Source organism: Centrocercus urophasianus, unplaced genomic scaffold, assembly GCF_019232065.1.
Source record: "Centrocercus urophasianus isolate 14NV4802_14NV808 unplaced genomic scaffold, USGS_Curo_1.0 seq_10, whole genome shotgun sequence".
Lineage (NCBI taxonomy): Eukaryota > Metazoa > Chordata > Aves > Galliformes > Phasianidae > Centrocercus > Centrocercus urophasianus.
Window position 1 is genome coordinate 57,219,608 of NW_024884142.1, and position 24,780 is coordinate 57,244,387.

At 34.8% G+C, this 24,780-nt stretch overlaps 1 protein-coding gene across 7 annotated transcripts in view; it reads right to left on the minus strand.

Annotated features, from left to right (window-relative positions):
* STXBP5 (syntaxin binding protein 5) overlaps positions 1 to 24,780 on the minus strand; it is a 105,866-nt gene that overhangs the window by 47,131 nt on the left and 33,955 nt on the right. For all 7 annotated transcript variants that reach the window (XM_042810609.1, XM_042810591.1, XM_042810567.1 and 4 more), the window contains exons 5-9: positions 17,227 to 17,361; positions 16,026 to 16,089; positions 12,419 to 12,502; positions 6,590 to 6,713; positions 5,201 to 5,279 (exon numbers count right to left, since the gene is read on the minus strand). In XM_042810609.1, coding sequence (XP_042666543.1) covers positions 5,201 to 5,279; positions 6,590 to 6,713; positions 12,419 to 12,502; positions 16,026 to 16,089; positions 17,227 to 17,361 — 486 coding nt within the window. The remainder of the gene's footprint in view (positions 1 to 5,200; positions 5,280 to 6,589; positions 6,714 to 12,418; positions 12,503 to 16,025; positions 16,090 to 17,226; positions 17,362 to 24,780) is intronic.

Sequence of the window (24,780 nt, forward strand, 5' to 3'; positions counted from 1 at the left end):
AACTTAATATGTGTTCACATTTTTTCTAACATGCAATAATACACAATTTATTAAAATAAAATGAAGCACATATATTTATTTTATTAGTTTTTTCCTTCATTTCCTGTTTACGAAAAAACCACCAATGATTTTAATGTTGATTAAAATAGGGTATAATACCTTTTAAAGAGAAGAAGGACTACTTACAGGTACATAGATGCTTAAGAAATTACACTTAATTGACAACTTCAATTCTAGGATATATTTCTGAAAGAAAACCAGGCACTCAAAGGGAGTTCCTCGCATGTACTTTTAAACACACTTAAGGGGAGCAGGAATCTTATCCTTTGTGTTTGTCTTAAGTGGAAAAAGTCAATATGCCAAGCTGGGGATTATTTGTGGGGAAAAAAGATATCCTGTCCTGCTGAGAAAGTGAGGCCATAGAGGTGTATTATGTCTCTGTGCTTTCCCATAGCACCATCTTTTCCATATCTAACTGGCTTTCGCTGGTGTTTCAAACAAGCGTGATAGATTTGGTATATTTTCTTTATAACTGTACATGAAGAGTTCTGTTTATGCACATGCTGGTCCTTATGATTTAAGGGCCTGGCTAAAATAGGCACTCTGGTTGCACTACTGAAGGCAAAGCAGGCTGGGACAGCTTTCATTTTTTCATTATTTTGCCACTTGTCTGATCTTTCAGAAAGCATTTTAACAGCAGAGTTAACAGGATCAAAGAGTTCTATGAACAGATCTCAAAGGAACGACCATAATTTTGACTATGGGTCCACTGATTTCAGGATCGCATCTCCATCATGAGCAGAAGTGAAAGCAGTAAGCAAAAGAATAAGGACAGTGCAAGCATTTTCCTTGAAACTTCATGTGTTCGTTTCACCTCAGTTTTTCATATTGGAACCTCATACAACCTTTTACAATCACGTCCATAAAGTAATTTCAAGAGGAAAAACTTTAAATTAACCAGATATTTTTCAGGGTGACAACAAAGAGACATCACTAGTGTGATGTGCCTGCAGTATCTCCTTTTACCGCAGTGATTCATGGAAGTATTTTCTCTTCACAAAATGCTTTAGTTTTATTTTTAAATAATGCCATCAGGACCATTTGCAGTAAGAACTGGATCTGTGGATTCACCTTGATCAACTAACAAAACCAAAGTGAAACATTCCAGTTTCTAAGTTTCAGATATAAGAGTGAATACGACATGCCAGTTTCTGCTAGTTTTATTTCTCAAGTTAATCAAATTGCTTTTGGCAGGCTTACTAAAGATTGTGTCACCATGAAGCAAGGAATGGAAGAGTTAAGAATAGATTACATGGGTTTTTCACAGATGAATCAAAAAAATCAAGTTGACTTTAGTCTGCCAGAAAAACTAACAGGTTTGTTTATGGATTTTACATATTTTCATGCAGCCACAGATTTATAATCAACACAAGCAGTACATCTTTGTATTAAATGCTTAAAGTGTTGTCCTTCAGTTGTGATACATATTAAAAGCACTATAAATAATATTTAATAAAAACATGATCTAAAAGAAAATAATTGTAATTTACATAATAGATAACTACATTTTACTTACCCCAAAGTATAGAAAATATTTAACAAGACGGAAAGCATTTAACACAACAGACAGCTCTACAATGAATGGCTCTGTAGCATTTCTAGAGGCTGATAATACAGATTTCTCTTTCAAAAAAATTTCTGCTTCAGCAGGAATGAAAGCAATAACTTTAATTAATTCACATTAATTTGCACATCAGCTAAATATGTAGAATTTCTTGGGGAAAATCCTGCAAGACATCACTATGCAAGGGGGAAACATTTCATGAAAAATAAAATTCAAAACCAACAGGATTAGATCTTGCCATATCAAGACAACTAAAATCAGTAGCTCACAATCCTGGAACAATGTTTTTGCTCAGTTTTAGAGGTAAACTATTAAACTGTTAAACTGCAGTCACTTTAGGCAATCTGTATCAGTGTCAAATCATAAATCCATGACAATCAGTAATTTGGATGTGACATAACATTATATATAGATGGCATGCCACTGGTAACAGCTAGTTTACTTTTCAAACCATGGGTGAATGATCTTTGTTCTGCTCTTCTACTGTTTCTGCACTCTGTCAAGAGGTTACTCTCTAATTGTAAAAGTGGAAAAGTCGGCAAGAATTCATTTAACTTGGAAGTCTTAAAAGTAGCAGTGAAAATAAATAAAAATAAATAAAAAATAAAAATAAAAAAAATAAATAAATTCGTGTTGGGAAGTGCGTTGTTTTCAAACAACAAGTTCAGAACACAGAATCATACTATTCAAGCTAAATTCAACAACTTTTACTTATCTGATCACCTTTCATTATTCTTGTAACCTATGAATCCCAATTATATACATTTATCTTCCTTAAAAATGCTGTCAATCGCGACAACTACATGAACTATCAATAGAATGCCCTCTGTGATTATTTTTATGGGGATACTTACAAGCTGTAATTCCTATTAACAGAGCTTTAGTAGTGAAGAATAAGCTGTAGGAATTCCACCATAATTCTAATATCAAACAGAGCGAATATAATGAAGAACTGACTTTGGGGCATGGGAATTTAGTGTCAGAAAGCTCATGTGCTTTGCTGGATATGCTTTAGACAGAAAAGCACACAAAGTCATCTCGGAAAACTCAGAAGTTAGCCTATCTTAAGAAACATCACTTCAAAAATCAGAATACTTTGATAAATTTAATCAGCTGGATAATCATGATATTATATTCCACAATTGGAACATTTTGCCAGTTCACTCTAAGCATACATCAAGAATTTGTCTTTTCAACTCCTGTCCCAGGTACAGAAAGATTCTTAATAGTAACCTTTCAACAGATAAATATTCTCTAAAAATAAAGCTACAGACATACTACTGTTGTAGGTTAAACAAAAGCTAGACTTTGGAGACCACAGACAGTATCTCCAGTGAAGTGGGAGAAGAAAGACCCCCTCAGCTTGCCCTCCTGTTTCCTCCACTTCAGCTTCATGATATTGAGTGTGTAGGGGGGAAAAATGTTAGAGAAGGCATTAATAACAGCTGCAACAATAGAAAGGACAGTGTCTATAACTTCTAGTGTAGCCTGTAAAATCAGTTGCTTCTTCCTTCTGTGTAGTTCTGGACACCTTTTCTAGGAAAAAAATGTTTATTAGAATTGAAAGCAATAAATAAAACAAAATAAAACAATTACAGGGAACATAACATGAATTGTTATCTACATGTAGTGATACTGAAACACAAAACCAGATCCTAGATCACTCTGGATAAGGGAAAAGCAGGTAAGAATGGATGGTAGAAAGATGTTTCACGTTGAGCACAGATGAAGCAAATGTGGAATATCTGCTGTTTTTCACAATACAGAAGTCACATGGAATAATTTAAGTACTCATTAAATTGTACCTTTTATTAGCTTATGTTTTTTTGTTTTGTTTTGTGATGAATAGTTAGAGCAGACTGCTATAGAAGCAAAAGTATTTTCTTTCTGTACCTAAGTACCTGTGTGACCTGGATAGAAACAAAGAGATTCTCTGCAGAACAGAACTAAAGCCATGAGCAATGAATGACAGTGCTTAAGCAAAAAATTACAATTGCATCATGTTTTCACCTAATCTATTTCCACTGATAAGGAGAAAAACTATAGAAACAGGAAGGAGTGAAAGGCAGTTAGCCAAGCTTGAAAATTCTTGTGAGATTACAACTAGAACTGAGAACTTGAAGTGTGAACTCCAAATGTAAAAGCAATTGAAAAGATATTTCCAGTACATTACTTCCCCATCATAGGAAAAATGCTGTTATTCATTATGTATTTTGACTAAAGTTCTGGAAGAATATCAAAACACAGGTGGTGCCATAGATTTAGAAGTCCACCAAAGATATTAAAGAGAAATGAAATTGAATTCATCCAAACAGAATATTTTAATGCACACTAGAAGATGAGAGGTGTAGCAGAGAAAAGTCTACGCTAGGAAAAAGTGGTCTCAGCAGACAACTACATATTCTAAAAAACTGTACTAGATTAAATATCTGTTTAAAACTGTTTGGAAAGTCAACCAGGCTTTTGACTGCAAAAATTTTAATTCTCTGCAGTTGAGACTTTTTTAGGTTGCTCATATTATTACTTAAATCAACTTCTGATTGTTCACTTGAGAAAAATACATACACTTCAGAATACTTCTGCTGGCAAAATATGACTTTTCAACTGCTCATGGATATTCAAACATCTAAGCAGAAACCTTAAATTTCTCTCTTTTAGCCAATAAATTAAATTACCTCTCTTTTAGCAAATAAAATTACACACAAGTGTAATAAATAGCAAATAAAATGACACTGATAGTGTCTGTGTAGGTATACTGAAATATATCTGAAATCAGGTTTACATCAATTAATGATGTTCTATCTGAATACCTGGAAATCAAACAAAACAGTACATAAAAAATACATAAATTCAACATTTGTAAATAGCTAGGCAGCCTCCAAATATATTTTATCCTTATATTGCACCCTTTACTCAATCATTTTAAAGCATTTTTGAACCATAAAGAAAAGAAATCCCATGAAAAGAAATCCATGAAATTCTTCAACCCTAATTGCAGTCTTGGTAACAAACCATGCTACTCAAGATACGGTAAATTCCATCTGAGCCTTGTGTTGCATTTACTGCTTTGTTACATTTTCAATGTGCATAATTAAGCACAATTCACTGCATAAATTACTGTACTCTCCCAGAACAGCTCCATCAGTAACATTTTAGGAGAATGCGGGGAGAGGATGTGTATTCAGAATTTAGAGCATCTGCAACAGGCCACTATTTTTCCAAAGTTTTTCAGGTCTCTGCATTTCAGTGTGTTCTGTGCTTTATCAGTCATTTTTTTTCTTTAACAATGAATGTTCTCAGAAGACTGAGCAAAAATACCTAGGAGTTAGTTCTAATAACATAGAAGAAACATGTAAACAGTAAAGCAGCAGTATCGTCACCTAACTTTTGTGTACTGTGTTCACATTCATTCTGACAGTTTATTCAGCACTATCTGATCTACCAGAACAATTTCAGCTATTTTTAACCGTAGCTCAGCGCCACCAGGATACACATCCCAGCAACTGGGAAACAAAGGACATTGTTAGAGAGAATTTATTTTATGTATGTAAGCTTCATACAGAAAACAAGTCTTACCCAGCTCTAGTTGTTTTATATTCCACCTTAAGAATAGGCTTGCAGGGCTCTGGCTTCTTTCCATCCTTCAGCTGCTTTCCTAAAGAGATTTATTTTCTTATATTAATCTTACCACTCCATATCATGATGACAAATTATGAAATTCACTTTGCAACTTACAAAGTAGAACATTCATACAAACATATATTAAACACGTGGCAGTGATAGAATATGCCTTGAAATACCATAAAAAGATTGTTAAAACTGTCACATCACATGAAATATTTATATATATATACTTCATAGCTTTTGAGTGTTGTGAAACACTGGCTATCAAAAATATAATCCTCAAAGTAATTTTACAGTAATTTGAAATGGCAGAGTGATGTATCTCATGTCTACTGCTTTGCAATTAAAATTGCTCAGCTTAGAAGTTGAAGTTTATTATGAGCAATATCCTTAAGAGCTAACACTTGAGTTTGAAAATGAAGGGTCATTCTTTCTGTACTTGTCATTATTAGCAACTAAAGCTCCATATTTAATTTTTACAAACTCCATGGAAAATTTTAAGTATGGTGTAAATACACGAGTTCTAACTGCACATTGATAAAAGTTGATGCAACTGTAAAATTCTGCAGAAAACTTAATTTGCAGCCCAATACCAAAATAATATAGGATAACAAGGAAACTAAAAGCAAAAGCTTCTTTTCTGTACTCTGATCCTCAACCACTATAGTAAGCAGGGACTTGCTGGAGTCTCAGACAAGTAAATCAGGATGCACAACTAACCTCAGAGATATCTCCACCACTGCATTCACACTTATGAGTCTGAGGTAAACGAGCTGATAAAACATGACTTAAACATGTACAACAAGCAGACCTCACATTTGCATACAATTCCTTTAAAGAGCAGAAGCATATTTCACAGCACAACACATAATGTTAACCTCTTAAACTAAAATTAACACAGAATTACCTGAGAAGTGTGAACAAATTACCAGATGCTAGTCTTACTCTGTTACAAATCTTTCAAAGAATTTCTATGGTGATACGTTTAATCGTGTAACAGATGCTTATTTATTTTTAGTAATGCACATTTTAAACAACATCTGGGATTGCAATGTTAAGCAAAAAAGAAATTTTGGAGAGCTAACTTCATGATCAATGTCACTGTGTAAAAATCAACCTAAAGTTCAGAGACTCAGATATCCTTGCATTGATTTGAACTCCCATTTCACAAAAACTAGGTTTTGTGTAGGTGTTTGGTTTTTTTCATATGAAATCTATCAAAACTTGATATGACAAAAAATTTACTTTCACTGCAAAATTTAATACATGGCTTTTAAAATGCTTCCATTAAAGTTAAGATCTCGTTGGGTCCTAAGAGCTGTCAAGCATTTCCAATCTTACCATGTGGAGTGATTGTCTGGAATGGTTTGGTGGGAGATTTTACGTTCCATATGGTCAAAGTACCATCTGAGTGACTACAAATAAACTGTTTTCCTTCATGATGCCAAGCCACAGAGTGGATAGCCTATGCAAGAAAAAAGATAAAAAACAAAACCACATAAGACTAGTATTTTAGTATTATTTTACCCTTGCTCCTTCCTTGATGACATTATGCAGCAAAACAAAATTAGAGAAAGTATTAATTAAATCATATTGCACTTAGTATATACTAAGATTTCAGTGCTACAGTAATTCTTTCAGACTTTCTCCATCATGTAAGCAGCCTTCATTGTAATAACATGTTTAAGTATTGAGCAAAATGCCCATACTAAGATCATCTTGATGAAATTATTAACTTAAAGCTTTACATATAATTTCGAGATTCCTACATGGATGTGCACAAGAGCAAACAACAGCTGAAAACACAAGTAAGACAAGAATAACAAGAATTGAAGTAATGATCTTTAAGATTTTTCAGAAGAAATTAAACATTTCAGCTTTAGATGATGAAAACAAAATATTAGCGTGAGTAAGCATTTTGATTCAGCAATTTTGAGGAAGCTACTAGTAAATCTTATCACAAATACAGAAATGTCTTTTTGTAAATAAAATTAATAAAATTAAGAAGGGAACAGTTAGCCACCGTGCATGAAACCTTACTGCAGAAAAACCTGATACAGTGAAACCTACTTGCTGCCTTTACGTAAGCTCAGATAAAGCAAAGAGATTAACTGGTAAGATTAAATGATGGTTCCCATCTCTGCTTCCAGTATCTCTGCCAGTAGATGAAGACATTATGAAATTATGAAAATATATTTAGTTATATTTAATTTTACTTATAGCATGAAAATATCAATAAACAATGAAAATTTCAAGCATTTCTCTATTACTCAAATGGCACAGAAAGAAGCATTACCTGCTAGAAGCATGGAACTTTGATTCTGTTGAGAAAATAGATTTGCTTAATACTTATGGCAGAGGCAACACTAGGTAAACAGAAAGCCGGAGCTGAATAGGTGAACGCTAATATGCTGTACAATACCATCTTTTGGATGCATACCCTCAGTAGAGATTCTGTCTGTAACTGTTAGCAGGCCTTAGACTTACTCCATTTCCTACGTACATATGGATTTCCTCTGCAAGGAATCCTACCAACCAACAGAAGCGTAGGCAGTAAATTACTTAGTAAAGAGCAAATCACAGAAGACAGATGTAAGATAGTTTCGCCTAAAGTGATTTTACAGAGATTAGATCATCACATTTCGTAATGTTATACAGAAGAACAAGATAGCTTCCAGCAACATGACTGGGAGAATCCAAAGACTCAATGAAAGACGAAAATGATTGCACTATATGAGCATGGAGTCTTCAATAAAAACTGATTCAATTGAAAATGGTAATAGGTCTGGATAGCTGCAGACTACGTCTGCATTTCTTACTCAAATTTAATCTTATTCCCTCTTTTGAGTGGAATCACTGTGGAAGACAGACACAGTATACGAATATCATATCTGCACATATTTAGCTTTGGAACTTACACATCTTATATGAATTTACTTAGAGACAAAATCTTGCTCATTCAGTCTGAGGCAAGAATTTAATTAGAAAATAAAAACAGAAATTATAAAAGAAATATAATGTAATCTTGAAAATAAAATTATTTACCAATACGGTACCGAAGTCAGGGATTAGCATGTTTGAAATTATAGAGTATCTAAAGACAGCGTCTGAAAAATCTCTCTTTACTAGGAAGTTGTACAATATAATAAAAATGATTCCTATATGGAGTCAATTACCACAGTGTAAGCGATTCTTGATGCATTTGTGCATTAATAGATCCTTAGAATCAACAGAGAGGCAATCTGTATAAAAGGAAGAATAACTGAGAAATGGAAACACTTTTCCTGAAAAAAGGTCGAGCTAAAGGGATCTATAACAATCTATTATTATGGAAATGGCATTAATGTTTATGAATGTTGGAGACTGAATAAACTGAGCACAGAGAAGAAAGAATTGCTGGCACAATTTCTGCAAGGAACTGATGAGATGGAAAGTATTCTAAAAATGAATAATGGTGCGTTGGTTCTAGGATTTCACTGACAAATTTTTAAGAACATTTGGTTAAATCTAATGATGCAGTTAAATATTACTTAACACATAATAGATACTTTACATATTTTAGAAATAATTCAAATTATCTGGGCAGAGTGTGAAAAACTTTTGAACAGAGCACTCTTCTACTATTACACAACTCACAGCTTTTGCAAGCCTGAAGAGCAATAGCAAGATATGAAACCTGAGAGAATTAGGACTGTTTAACCTGGAGAAGACAGAGAGGGATCTCATTAATGCTTATAAATATTTAAAGGATTGGAGACAAGAGGATGTGGCCAGGCTCTTTTTGGTGTTGTACAGCAATAGGACAAGGGGCCACAGGCACAAACTGGAACATAAGAAATTACATCTGAACATGAGAAAAATCTTTACAGTGAGGGTAACAAGGCACTGGAACAAGATGTCCAGAGAGGGTCTCCTTCTATTGAGATACTGAAAACCTTCTTGGATGCTTTCTCGTCTAACATACTGTAAGGAACCTGCTTTAGCAGAGAATTGGACTAGATGCTCTCCAGAGGTTCCTTCCAACCACTAAGACTCTGTGATCCTGTGTAACCAGCTGTAGCATAATCTCCAGCATCTCATGGAGCTCATTTTGATGCAACAGAATGTGCAAGACATGAAGACTGCACAGACATGCTTTGGTCTCTGACAAGTCATGTGTCAAGGTTGTGCTCCCCTCATCAGTTTTTGTTTCATTTATTTTTAAATCCCACAGGCTAATTAAACATCTTTTTATTGCTCCAAAATAATCTCTTACAGTCAGTCATGTACAAGAAGATTGAACCTAAAAATAGTAGTCAGTAATACACCTGTTGAGTTAATGCTATCAAAGCTTAATTTAAATCAGGACAAACAAAATACTTGAAGAACGGACTTACTGATAACTAAAACAAGTTATTTTAAAGGTTCCATTTCATTTTGTTGTTGTTGTTACAAACCAAATTACATTTGAGACATTTTTTTTACTTCTTTCATGACTGTAAATGTAGAAAGGGAAACATCTGCAGGATGAACTGTACTCCATAAAGAAAAAAACTGCTTAAAAACATGTCTCTAGTGTTTGGACATAAAAGACTTTAAAAATGATGCAAAAATAATTCAGTCTTTTTTTCCAATAAGTTTGTCCAAAAGATAAAAAAAGTGTGTTTGCAGGAAAGGTTAGCAGAAAACTTTCTTAGACAAGTTCCTTTAAAGCTGCAGTTTTATTGCATCACGTCTTCCAATTTCTGAATGTTACATTCATGCACTCTTACAAATTCACTAAAGAGTTGTCTTTGTATTAGATTGTTACCATAATGAAAAGTATATACATCTTATAGTTTAGAATCATGATAATAATTGTGATTAAAAAAAAAGATCAAGAATAAATTTTAACTAAATTCCCTGTTATAAACTGGAATATTATGCAGGGGAGAATACTTTGGCTACCAGCACTAGCACTAACCATGATTTAAAGCTGCCTACTCCAACCACGGTTAAGCAGAAATATGGTTAAAACTGCATTCTGCAATGGTGGTGCTGTTACCCACCCCTTAAGCATTCCTTTCCTTGGAGTGAGTGCTCCTACTTCTGTGTGCAATTATCAGCGTAGAAAGATGGGTAGGCATGCATTTTCAGACAAGAAAACATGGATAGCGTTCCACTGACCTAGCTTTTAGGCAATAAATTAACCTGCCATATGACAACATTGGAATTTGCATCAAGAGAGCCTCTTTAATTGTCAGAGAATTCTGAACAGAGCCAAGCAGAAAGTTTAAAAGGCTGTAATAAGATTCAGGGTTTTTTTTCCCCATGGAAGTAGCACAGCTATTTTGCCACAAACCTCTGATCATGCAGGAAGGTTGATATCATCGTTTGTGATTAGAATAAGATAGTCAAAGGATAGCATTTGGACCCCTGGACACTTGTGAAATTTTGAGTCTAAAAGTTTCATTAAAGCTAGTGGTAGATTGCACTGCCCCCAACTTGTTTTTGAAGACTAATCTCAACTAAAAAGCAATAAGAGCAGAGAAAAGCAATCCAACAGCAGAGTTTTTAAATACCCTTCACAATATAAATGTGCTCGACAGTCCTGTTTTTGACATCTGATGAAGTCTAGGCACCAATTAACACCCAGCTGCACTCAAAATATAGCAATGCTATGAAGTCCACACATTTCTCTTAGAAAAACACTGCACAGGTAGAGAGAAACCTGCTCCATTCCGTGACAGAGGCACGTGTAACTGTGCTGCAGCACCAAGCTCTGCTGTAACTCCCAGCAACAACAAAGATCACAGCCTAGATAGAGCGCTGGGATTTTTGAACAGGTGTAGAATTAGGCTTTACTTTCTCAGTGATGGGTGACTGAATTTAATTATAACTACACAATTAACTAATATTATCAGAAGCATACCTATTCTCAATAGGGTTAAAGACAGAAAAATATTTTCACAGTGCTAATATGCAAGCCTGATTGACCAAACATGTTCCCTCTGTGACACACTTTAGCAGCTTATTTTGCAGTTCAGTCAGGAAGGAAGACTTCTCACAAGACAGCATTTCCTGTGTATGAAGAAGCCACACACTAGGAGATCTCAAATATGCCAGGACTGAACAAATTTGCGCTTGCTTTCCTGATTGTCAGTTCCATATTCAAAAGAATTTTTATCAAGAAGCAATGATGCAGAGATACAAAAGTTGAAACTGTGCAAACTGTATCAAATCCAACTTCAAAAAGGGGCCATTATTCTATCTTTCTTTTAGAAGATCAGATTTATATAATTTGCCCACTGAAGAAATCATTTGTTATTCAACAGTGAACAGATGAGAACCAACTGCACACATTAATTCTTTGTTCAAAGAGATTTTTTTCTTAAAGAGCAATCTAAACTCATAGGCCGCACTTCAACTTTTAAGAAAAATTTAAAGGGCCAATGAATTACTATTATTTTTTATTGCTGTTATTTTAATTAAGGCAATCATATCATACATTGATTCTCACTAATGAGAACTCATTAACCAAAGGATTTGACCTCAGGTACTTTATTACCTCTTTGTCAGAGAAAAAAAATAACAACAAATATGGTAAGCAGATGTGTTCACTTCGACATCCTCAAGTCAGAATCACAGAACGGCTTGGGTTGGAAGGAGCCTTAAAAACCAGCCAGTTCCAACCCTCTGCAGTGGACAGAGTTGCCACCCACGAGGTCAGGCTGCCCAGAGCCCCATTCACCCTGGCCTTGATGGCCTCCAGGAATGGGGCATCCACAGCTTCTCATCCAGAGCTCATGCCAATGCCTCATCACCCTCTTAGTGAAAGAAATTTCTTTTCCCTCCACTTTTCAGAATATGAGAGAAGTTCCAAATTACAACAATTGCTAAGTCATTTTATTTCAACTGAAGACTCAGGCAGTTAATGTAGGTGAAAGTCACACTTTTTCAACCAAAAAGGAAAAAGCTGGAAGGTTCACCCCCTTAGAAATTGGCAGAGAAATTCCACCATTCGTTACAACAAACTTCAGACAGCAAACACTTCTTCAGAGAGAAGATTCCCATGTCTCTTATAGAGAACGCTTCAAGTTTTCACCATTTCAAGGAGACCTATATTTATTAAACCACTGGCAAGAGAAGAATTGTTATCCTTAGAACTGTGGATAATGTTCTATTAACATGTAATACAGACAAAAATATTACCTCATCATGTGTGTATCTGTAATCAGCCTTCTTTGACTTCAGATCCCATAATACCACTGTTCCAGACTCAAAGCCAATCAGAAGCTGCAACAGTAAGCAAAAATAAGCAAAAATGTCGTTATAGGGATGAGCAAAGTGCCATTTACAAAGCCTGTAGATCTTGTCCCAAAGAGATGAAGAAGAACACTAGCTGAAGTAACTACAAAATGATTATTATGACAGAAATTAGTGACAAGCTGTGAAGACTTTAATGTTTGAGATTTACCTTGTGCTGGATTTCACTCCCCCAAATTTTCAGTTAATGCAATGCTAATATAACTAAAATTCATTCAACATTAGGAAAGAAAAAGGTATTTATCTTCCAAATAGTCCTTGGAAATCCCTTTGAGTTCCAGAACGCACAACATTAAGCTCCTTCCTAACTGTATGCCTTTCAGAATGAAAACCAGGGTTTAAAGGTGAACATTTTCTTCATTAATGTATGTCTTCCTCAGTGGAACGTGTTCCTCAGTGGAATTTCTTATTCTTAGATTTGCTGGAAGAACACATTGTCCTTCCTGAAGCTCTAGGTAATGGTTCATTGTCTCTAAGACAAAACATTACTATAAACTTTCTCCAGCTGTTAATCAAAATAGAGATATTTGTCTAAAGAAAAGATTATTGGCTAAAGAAACAAAAGTAATTTTAGTTTTTGAGAGGAAAGTTAGAGAGAAATTAAAGGGAATCATCTTTTTCAAGAAGCAAAACTAAGCCATTTTTGCAAGGAACAAAGATTCAAATTGCTCGTAATAACTGCTCTAACACGCTGAGCATCTAAGTGTTTTGCTTTCCTATCTTAAGTGGCACTTCTCATAATGAAAACAAACCAAGGCCAAAATAAGGCAGTAGCAACAGACTAGGCACTCATCATATAGTAGAAGAATGTAATGCAGCTTGCTATTACGTAGTAGCTGGATCTACTCTGAGAGCCTATCTTTCCAACAATATTGTTAAATTAGTTCCAAGCATCAAGCAGAAGGCCTTCAATTCAACCTTTTTTTCCCTCAGCATGGACATATAGGAATTGAATAAAGTCTGCAGATGTATTCGGTATTCAAGGAACTTATGCGTGCAGAGGTGCCCATTGGAGCGCCCTTCATAGTATAAGAAAACACTGTCTTCCCAATACACGCCGTTGTTGTTACAGAGATCTACATCAGTATGGTTTATTGCTGTACCTAGACATTTTACATGGATAATTTTTTCAGTATTAAGATTTTCAAAGTTGGCAATCCTTTGCAAAAAGAAAGTAACAGAGAACCTGTGTGTATCTGTATCTGGTGAGCAGGACCAGGGAATTAATCCTGCCCCTGTACTCAGCTTTAGTGAGGCCCCACCTCAAGTACTGTGTTCACTTTTGGGCACCTCAGTACAGAAAGGACATTGAGGTGCTGCAGCAGATCCAAAGAAGGGCAACAAGGCTTGTGAAGGGCTTGGAGAACATGCCCTGCAAGCAGAGACTGAAGGAACTGGGGCTGTATAGTATGGGGAAAAGGAGGCTGAAGGGAGACCTTATTGCTCTCTTCCAGTATCTGAAAGGTGCTTACAGCGAGAGCGGCGTTGGTCTCTTATTACTGGTGACAGGACGAGGGGAAATGGCCTCAAGTTGCACCAGGGCAAGTTTAGGTTTTAAAAGTTTTAAGAAATGAGTACACAGGATGTTCTTGCAACTACATAGGCACTATATTTTTAGGGATACTTTTCATATTAGAAAGAGGACAGTAAGGTCATTCTAAAAGACTGCCCTACATTTTGATTGATAAAACAATATGCCTTTAATGTTAATTGACAATATTTAAGCATTAAAATGTGGATACAATACACCGAACTAAATAGATCACTAGTCTTCCCTAAAGTTACCATAGTTTCATTACTTTTATGTTCTATGGTCCATTATTCTAGAATGTGATTCAGACCTAACCCTGCAGAGAAACCCAGTAGCTACACATTCTTTCTTTAATGAGTTTCAGCTGAATGGAAAAGCTGTACTCATGAAATTCTTTTTGCAGCTAATCTGTGTGCATCTAGGTTAGAAGCTTACAACTACTATTCAAACCACTGTTGAGACATTGCCTTATGTCTTCAGTTTTATCCACTGTGAACTTGTCAAACCAACAGAAAATAAGCAGAAAAATAGTATTTCTACTGCACACATGGAACAGGAGAAAGAAAATATTTTCAGTTTCTCATTCAAGGTTCTTCACAATTGCGAGTTCAACATGCTTTGATACATCTAAGCCATTACACTGACAGAAATAGACATTCAGAAATTAATTCCTCCATACATTCAATCACTTATGCCTGAATATTCCAGAGGGCAGTCATTAATCAATTTGTTTCAAGTGGCATCAAGGTCTCTGTGGAATATCTGGCTAAATTATAACAATACTCCTGTCATGGGCCAAGCACTTTTGGAAGAGATCTGTACTGACTACTTTTCAAATTCCTTTGGCAAATTCTACTTAACTCCCACTGTGAAAGTTAAGGAAAACCCTTCCTGTTTACTCTTCAGTGTGGACCAAAGGACCCAAGCAGAATTTGCAGTTTGATTTGCTAAATAATTATATGAGCCAGAAAAACTAAACAAGCCCCAGATCCTTCAAAGAGTAGAAGAGTCATGATCCCTTTCCTCCTGGGACTTAGAGAAGATGTCTGACACCTGAAGCACAGACTCAGTCTTGCAATCATGACTGAAGTACAAACTGAATTACAGAATAGTATATATTTGTCTGCACTTGATCATGTATAAGTGATTCTATAACATGCAACAACACTACAGAAATAAGGCACCTGGGAAACAGGTAAGACGAAAATAGAGAACATATTCTAGCACAAATGGAAGCATAACTTTACACAGACTCCTGAGAATTTCCAAGAATTTCATTGTTTTCTAGCACAACGGTCTCCTCCCAGTGTAAACAAAGAAAAAGTAGAACAGGCTTTGGCTACACAGCCAATAAAGCACCAAATTAACATGTCTTGCAAAACCTTTCTCTATAAAGAAAGTGCGGTACCACAGTAATTGCTGCTGCACAGAAAATAAGAGTTTAAATCTAATCTCCTTGCCTTATCTTCTACTTAATTCATGAAACCTTCATTGTGAACTTAAGTTATCCATTCTATGTCATTTTTGTGTGATCCCTGTAAGAAATCTCCCAGAGAAATGAGTAATACCTGAACTTTTATTCTAGTAACTCAGAAGAAACCTCTGCATTTAGGTTACAGGTTTGTTTAGTAACATTTAGGTTTTAGTTTGTTTAGTAACATTTCAATTTTTACCAAAATAAGGAACATACCTTGCTTTTGATTTCAACCTTTTTTTCAATTAAACATTTTCAGCTTTTTTTTCTAACATTTCTGATTACAGGATGCATTCAGCTATTCTAGTAATACTTCCTACAGTTGTATCTGCATCTTGTTTCATGCCATTTTCAAAGCTTTTCTTCATGTTTCCAATATGGTCCTCAGCTAAGGAATCCTTTCTTTTTAAAGAAGTGGTATTCACATTTGAAAAAAAAAAATCTTACTTAAAAAACAGTTTATAGAATAGTCTACAATTATACCCTACCTTTCCTTCATCCATTGGATTGTCACTAATGTGGACAATAGGACCTGGGTGAGATTTGGATGACCTAAACAATAAACAAATCCAATTAAAAGAAATACCTGTCCAAAATAGCATTTCATAAGATAATTACAAGCAATATAAAAAAGTATATATTTATGCACTCTCACAGCAAAACAAGATTACCCTTACTACACTAATTAATCCTAAAAAAGCCTCTTCAACTTGAGCAATGGAAAACATCGTATTACTTAAAAAACAAAAACATCAGTAGTGTTTCATACAATATGCACTCTATCTGCCTCTTTTCTTCAAAAACTGGAATACAGCTGACTTCCATCCTGTTGTATTTCTGCATTCTCACAGGAGATTATCTAAACACAACCTATCTCCAAAAACAATAGTTATTACAGGCAAAACTAAACCCACCCTATTATTTCTATAAAGCTTTGCTTCCTTTAATCCTAATTATCTGAAAAGCTACATTTTTGTTTTCCTCTTTCTTCCACTTTGAACATTTGAAGACAAGAGAATATAATACAGTTTTATTTAACATTTTCATTTTTCCATTTTCATTAATTCCTCACTGAAAAAAATTAAAAAATAAAAGCTATTTCTTGAACTTAGTATATTTATATCCTTATAATTGCTGTAAAAAATTATACTTTTTTCCTGAAATAGGCTTATTTAAATTTATATTTTAAATGAGTAACGTCAGAATACACATTTTTTACACTGTAGAAGATATTATAAGGATTACTAAAGCTAATTATTCCTGAAGACATGCTGATGTTTTACAGAGTTCTGGGCATCACAGCATGAAGTCAAAACCAGAAATAGTTTTCACAAATATAAAAACAAATCTGCATATGGACTTATCTTTCCCTCTAACTGCAGAAAGTGACTTGCACACCCTAATATAAGCCACAACATATTTTTCCTAATGCTTTAATAATTGTAGATTTTTATGTCTATTCCAGGCATTGTGGTAAGAGCATTACAGGCTTAATGTTAATGTTTATGTTAACATTATCACTTCACTTTCAGGAGAATAGAAGTTATTTACATGTTTATGTACTTTGTCCACATACTTGATGTGCTGAGAATAATATTAAGTATGAATATAATTTCTGCATCTGATATTAACAACGTTTAGGACACTTCTGTTCTCTCCCCTCAATAGATAATTCTTGATTACACTCACAGTTCAATGGCTTTATTCCACATGATGACATAGCCTGAGAGAGTGAATGATTCCACATTGACGATGTGAATGTTTCCTCTTTCAGTGCCCACATATAGCCATTTACTTTGGAAAGGCAGATGACAAAACGTTATCCTGAAAAAGAACACCACCAGAAAAAGGATTAGAAGTCTTAATAAATCCTGCATTTCAAGTTCTACATTTCCAAAGGGTAGAAGAAATGCAGCAAACAACATGCAGGTAGAGAAAATTAGTAAAATCAGTACGCGGTGAAAGAGATTCTCAGACAGTGTAAACCTTAGAAAAAACACCAAATATAAACCAAAATATTATAAGACTGCTAAGTCATTCAGATATAAATCACACAGCCGCCTTTGAAAATTATCACATTGAATGTTATTCCTCAAGATTGCTGTCATTTTAAACTTAGAATACAATACTCCTATGTTATAATCCACAAATTTCCCTTCAGAATCCATCGAATTCCAGGTTTTGGAAAACAGAGGATTTTTAGAATTAATCCACTACTGTTTAAGTTGGTTTTGAGTGAGGAAACAGAAAATAGAAGCTAATAAATGTATGTTTGAATGCGAGCCAAAGCATTCAACAAAGAGCAAACCTGAAAAAAAGAACAACATGAAACCTAAGCAATTGTAAAAGTTATTTAAAAATTAGTTTAAAGTTGGTGATATCATTTGACTTAAATCACATTTCCATTTCCTGCCTTGTATTTTTTATTTCTTTCCTCTATTGATAGATGGAAATAACTGAACAAAATCCATATCCCAATTGCTATCAACACCAGCAAGTAACTTTTTTTTTTTTTAAAAAAAAAACTGTATCTCCAGTGAAAATGTTATCACTTTAAAGTTTGGTTATTTCTGGCTACTGGAATCCTGCTTATTTTTTACATTGTTGTCAAAATTGATATGGCAATGAAGTCTGCTTAGGAATTGCAGATTCTAAAGTATTTGAGTTTTCTACATAACAGAAATATAGAAATTACAGTCTAAAATTTTTCTAGAAGATGTTTTAGAATTTACAGTTATCTGATATGGCCCAATACATAAAACAACTCCAACTACTTGTGCTATAAAACTAGGGTGTTTAAAAATGTTTCGATGATAAGGTACAATACTTATGAAATGGAAATTTGTTCTGTCAACTCTAATCCTTAGCTTTACAGATTTATTCTTACTTTACCGCAGTTGGACTCCCTTTTTGTCAAATGCATGCATCATTTCACAAGCCTGTTAATAATTATTTATGCAAAGTACAGCCTTAGATCCTTTGCATTAGATGTTCTATATACTTATTTAACTTCGGCACAAAAGCAAATGCTGAAAACAGCAATGGAAAAGTCTACTAACAGTTGAAAAGACATTATTTTGTATTACAGACTTCAGACATTATAGCTTTTCTTGTAATGTTACCTGGATCTTTTTTATATCACTAATAGACTTCTAACTTGGAAATATTGTTTGCTCAGGCAAAACTTCAGTTTACCCATTTTCAAAGTTTTTGATTTTTTATGTTTTAATATTTAAGCACAAAGGTTGCACTAGCATTTTGCACTGATGTTTTACAGAAAAAAAGGACTACATACAAGATTTTAAGTGCTTCAACTCAGTAAACCTGCAAACATAACATTTTTACTATAGATAATAATTTGCAAGCACTGCTGCTTAAACACTTGAATATAATCAACTTGCTTGAAGGTCAAAAATGATTTTATTTGAAGTTAAATCATATACATGCACATCTATTAGACAGGACTCCCAAATACTGCTGTTCAGTAACATAATCTCCCATTATGAACAGGTAATGGGGTAGAAGAAGACAGGCAGCATGAGAAAAGGGGGAGAAAGAAACCCTCAGCAATTTGTAATGCTATAGCTTTTTTTTTTTTTTTTTTTGCCAGGATTCCATCTGCCAGAAGAAGCTGGCAGCCACATCAGCTGGATCTAAAACTGTGGTCTAGCAGCCAGAAAGAATATTCAGGAGTAGGGCCATGAGTATATCTGTATTGATTTGTAAGTTAATATTACCACCTATAGGAGTCCAGCACTCATTATAAAAAAATGAATCTATTTTGTGTCATTTAAAGGTGGACCAAAATATAAGTTGAGGCAGCAACTTTGATTACTATAGCAAAACGGCAACAACTGAAGGAAAAAGTGCTCATCTCAATGCTTTTAATGCCTTTATGGAATAGTTCTAGGTTATGCAGCTGCATTCAATTTACTGTCTTCTCTGTGCAGCAGAGATTAGTTTTGTCAACAGTAAGCAAGCAGTGAAATGCTTCCACACCAAGAGTAAATTACATTTGACCAAGTAGCTTTACAAAACATTTACAAAATCTCTAAGTTGGGAGCTTGACAAGATTTCAGAATTGTAAGTACAGGTATATACAAAGCAGTGTTCCTGGTCTTATCCTTCCAAATGTGCTTTTACCACCCTTCTGTAATCAGCCTTGTATGATGTCTATATAACTATAAAATATTCCTTTAGAATTTTCATGGTTTACAGAACTGATGACTAGCTAAATCCAAAAGGATTTAGGATCATGCCAATCGTGCCATGATCACTGTTTCACAGAATCACAGAATGGTTTGGGTTAGAAGGGACCATTTAAGATCATCTAGCTCCAACCTCCCAATATAGACAAGGATTTCATCCCTAATGTAATACATGCTTGCTCCACTTGCAAATAAGTTCACTTGCTATTTATTTTCAATTTTCAGAAAATCTATTACGTTTTCATCTACTTAAATAGATTAATTTCAGAAAACAGCATTTATTTCCACATTCCACTTACAGAATTACATTACAATCCACATACTGAGGTTCTTTTTCAGTGACTAAGACTTCAAATAAGACACTACTTTAAAATCAGCCTATGTCAGAAATTTTATCGCCCTTTTACAAAAATGAATTTCAGAGAAGCTATAACTCTCTTCACCAGTGAAATCACATTAGCACGTCAGTATACAGTGTAACATTCAGTGACCCAGCTTGTTTTATTTAAAATTGGAACTGGGGTTAAAAGAAGTACAAACTTGTTGGAGGGTGCAAAAATAAGTCCAAAGGCTTTCTTGGTAGTTAGGTAGCTCTCTCCTAGCCTAGGGCATCACGTATTTGTTTCTTAAGACTACGGACTTTCCTTCAGATACCTATTTCTCTGCCACAAGAAAATTATACTCTGTAGCTAATACATGAAGATCTATGAAAGTATGAATTGCGTACCATGTGTACCATACATTTCCTACATTCAAGCCTTCTTACCCTTCTCTTCCTACCCCACCTCCAATCCCCAAAAACCCAACAAACAATGGCTGGACTGAAAGCATCATAGATACACTGAACTCAAGGAACATTTCTTGCCAAGCCTTTTCTAGCATACAAATCCCAGCTGCCTGACAGCAATCAGTCAAGAGCAGAGTATCAGACATTTTCTTTCCTGCATCAAACCGCTTTGACAAAAAACACCAGGAGAGAGGCATCCATTAAAAAAACAGACCAGTTTTGTGCTTCTGAAGAAACACCTTAAGTGGGACTACGTGAGCAAGTGATGACAGAAAGCAAGCTTTTGCAGGCAGTTCTTCCATGGCACAACAAATTCATTTTATTATCTCCCCAGAAATTTCAATTACCTTATTAAGAACAATACATTTTGTGACACTGATGGCACAATGCAAGTATTGTGCACAGTACTATATTCCACATATTTTGCTTCTCAATCCCTGTGCAAATAAAGAAGTCCCTTTATAGAAGAAAGCAATGTTTCCAAGAGATTTTTTTTATTTTAAATTCTACAATATGATTTTAATGTATGCTGATGTTATTGCTAAAATGAGGTACTGTTATGCAACCCCAAAACAGTCGGCATATTTCTAAAGTAGCTGTACCTCTCCAAAAGCACAAATTCTTCCTCCTCACTGCGTACACACTCACAATGCCACTCCTCCATCTTACCCCTAAAAAACCCAAACACAACAACTACAGAAGCCAAGAAAAAGTTTAATTGTGAAACACATTTGTCAGAGTTTGACCAGTAGTTCCTAGGAAAATGATTGTATACAGAAAATCCAGCGTTACATTAGCAGTAGAAAATATTGATAGAAGTCCTAAACTTTGGAAAAAAAAAAAAAAAAAAAAAAAAAAAAGTATTTTTTTAATTGTACTTTTAATATAATTTGTGCTACTGCTTATGGGAAAGTATTAGAAATGATACAGAAATGATAGACATCTTTAACTAGCCATTTGGAAATCTACTGAAAAGATTTTCTTTATTTACTGCAGACCATGTCTTTTCCAATATCTGTTCAAATTAGTTAAGAAAAATCTCGATTATGGTTGTGTCACAACATACATCAAATCATAATTATAGCAAATTATAGTATTCCCGAGTGGAATTTAATTATGGAAAACTAAAAGAATAAAGTTTATTACAATAATATGTAAGAAGGCTAATTGTTCCAATTAAGGGAAATATTAAGTAAAAAAAGATGGACCATTATCTTGAGTGTATTATTATGACAACAAACAGCCTTCTAAATTAATCTTTACCTTCCTTTATTCTACTGCAGTATGAAGTATTATGTTCTTCAGAATTTTGCACAGCTTTAACAAAGCACAGCATCAAATGCTTAGATGAATGACAAACACTGGTAACAGGTTTCCTTTTTAAGTAATTAAAACTACTTCTAGAACCTCACACTATCATTATATGTGCGTAGTTACTGTAATTACATTAGCTGATCAAATCATTACCAGAGATGCAAAGAGCAATGTTAACCTACCAAAGTTGCCTTCTGCATACTTATGACTTTCTTCAAGCTTTCACATGTAGAATAGCCACCATATAAAACAGCAAAACTTAAAAGTTTGAAGTCCTATGTTAGACTAGATTCCATATCCATGGACCCCATTTCAAGTCTTCAAATGGCACAAAGTCAAAAGCCATTCTGATGGAACAAAGCAGCAGCTGTGTTTTTCCCATACTGCTGTAAACGAGCTACTTCCAAATTACTGGTAACAGCAACAACTTAAAATATCTACTTGTATGAAGAAAAGGCCTGAAGAGGCAGGAGGCACATGCAGAGAAAGTCTTCTTCAATGCCTCCCAAAACTGTCTCTAGAAAGGCCATATGGATAAAGGCAGTATATCATACAAACTGGACCAGCTACTACTACTTTAACTCCATCTGCATTCCATAACAACACTCTAAATGATGCTTCTCCAAATATGATCACTTGAAGAACTGCCTCTAAGGCACTGAAAAGAATTTATGTTCAACATCTGAGATCTAGCATACATTAGTGGTAACAAAACATGGTATTGGGAAGGCAAGAGCTGAGAACAGAAACAAAATGGAGCACTGCCATCACTGATGCAACAAATACCAGGGCCATCTGAACATTATTCCAGTTCCCAGGTTTTGTGGTGGTTTTTTTTTTTGGTTGTTGTTTTGTTTTGATGTTCTAGTTTGTTTTTTTAATTGTTTGTTTTTACAAAATATAATATCCCTAATACATTCTACTTTCTATATGTTTATATACAAAGAGAAAAAGGCTGACTCACTGTTTGCAATGTTGTAATGACAAAAGACCGACTCAAGTTTGCCTTTTCATAATTTTCCAATACTGAAGAAATTCACACCAAACACTAAGGATTTGAGGATCCCAGCCACTGATAAAATCCCCTGAAGTAGATTCATGAGTTCCTGTCAGACATCTTTTAGGACTCAAGGAATAACCACCACCCTTTGACATCAGAAGACACTCAAGTAGCTTGCTATAATTTAAGTAGAATCACAGAAGCCTTAGAGTTGGAAGGGACTTTTAAAGACGATCTAGTCCAACTCCCCAGCAATGAACAGGGATCATTGCAGAGCTAAACCAGACTGCCCAGGGCTTGATCTGGCCTTGCCTTAAGTAGTTCAGGCTGAATGTTTGGTCTTGCAAGTTATGTAGCAGGACTTAACAAATGTTGACAGATGTAAATTTCCCATAGGAGACAGACAAATCATGATCATTACTAATGTGGAAAGCCTGCCATATGAGAAGGCTTAAAGACCTAGAGATTGATTTATGCCCATGAATGTGACAGTTGGTCATTATGTGGCTCATAGCTCTGTAAAAATCATTAATGTACAGAGAAAACAGCTAATCAGACAATAGAGACAGGTTTCACAGTAATCTGAAATCCCAGGGCAGTAGAACTCTGCACTTCAGTTCGCTCTCAATACCAAATGCAGTAGCAGGAAACATGCAATTGTATCTCAATTGCAAGTTGGGACTCAGAGTGCATCATACAGCTTCAACAAAAAAAAATTTAAAGGAATCAAATCTTGCATGAGTGAAGTACTCACTTCAGCAGCAGATCAAGAGTACTGAAAACCTTTTTCTCTTGCTAACTAACCAAAACAAAATAGAACTCCTAAATATGCTGCCTAGTCAATCACCATTGAATAACATTTTCAAGACAACAGGGGAAAAGTATTATATGAAATTGTAAAGGCAAATAGATCAGATTACTTCATTTTGATCTTCAAAAATAAGCTATTTTTCAACATAAGAAGATAGCTACGTGCCATATGTTAAAGGTGTACTCAGTGTATTACTGATTTTACAAAAACAGAAGTATCATTTGGATACGTGCCTGTTCTTTGTTATACCATAATCCCACCCCAAAACACACAGAGTAAAGTGGGGAAAAAAGAGCTCACTAAATGAAAGTTGAAAATGAAACAGTAGAATTGGTACACAAAAAAAGAGAAACGAGAAGTCAATGATCATCTGCTCTCAAAGCAAAAAAAAAAGATATCCTGTATGTCCTTCTATTATCCACAAAGTGGCAGAATTGGTCAGCTTATAAATTCAGTTATGTGGAAGGAGGAAGAAGTCTCCTTGCAACAAATGCCTGCTAATACGTACTGTGGGTAGATTTACAGAATCTAACAAAGTGAGGTATATGTCATAAAAGTCAAAAATCCTACATGCTAGCAAAAAGTAAATACAAAGGGGATTTATTTCTCCCCACACCCTGCAGGGTTTGTGTTTGAAATACAATGCTCACGTTGCCGCTGATAGCAGGGTATAAAACCAACAGTACTTAAAACAACTTTGTAACTCCAAATTGTGCACTTTCATGCTGAGGAAGACTATTTAAATCCCACAGCATAAGAGTCGACATATTAAAAATTAAACTGCTATCAATGCATTCAGTGATCAATATGCAAAGCACCAGTACACAAAACACTTGATTCTATTTTTACACTATGGTTCTTGTTTTCGTCTTCAGGCTATGTTACAAAGCAAGTAAAACATTCATTTTGGCAGTAAGACAGAATCACAACCATCTCAGAAAAGATACAAGTCTTTAATCACAAGACAAGTTTTCCATTTTCTACATAAAGCTGAGGTATTTTCAAGTCTATTCAAGTGACAGAAACTGCACTGTCATTCACTGAAAAAATACCCTAGCAAACAAAACCTAGTTCACACACTAAACCGGCATATTTAGCAAAGAGGTACAAAGATACTAATTTG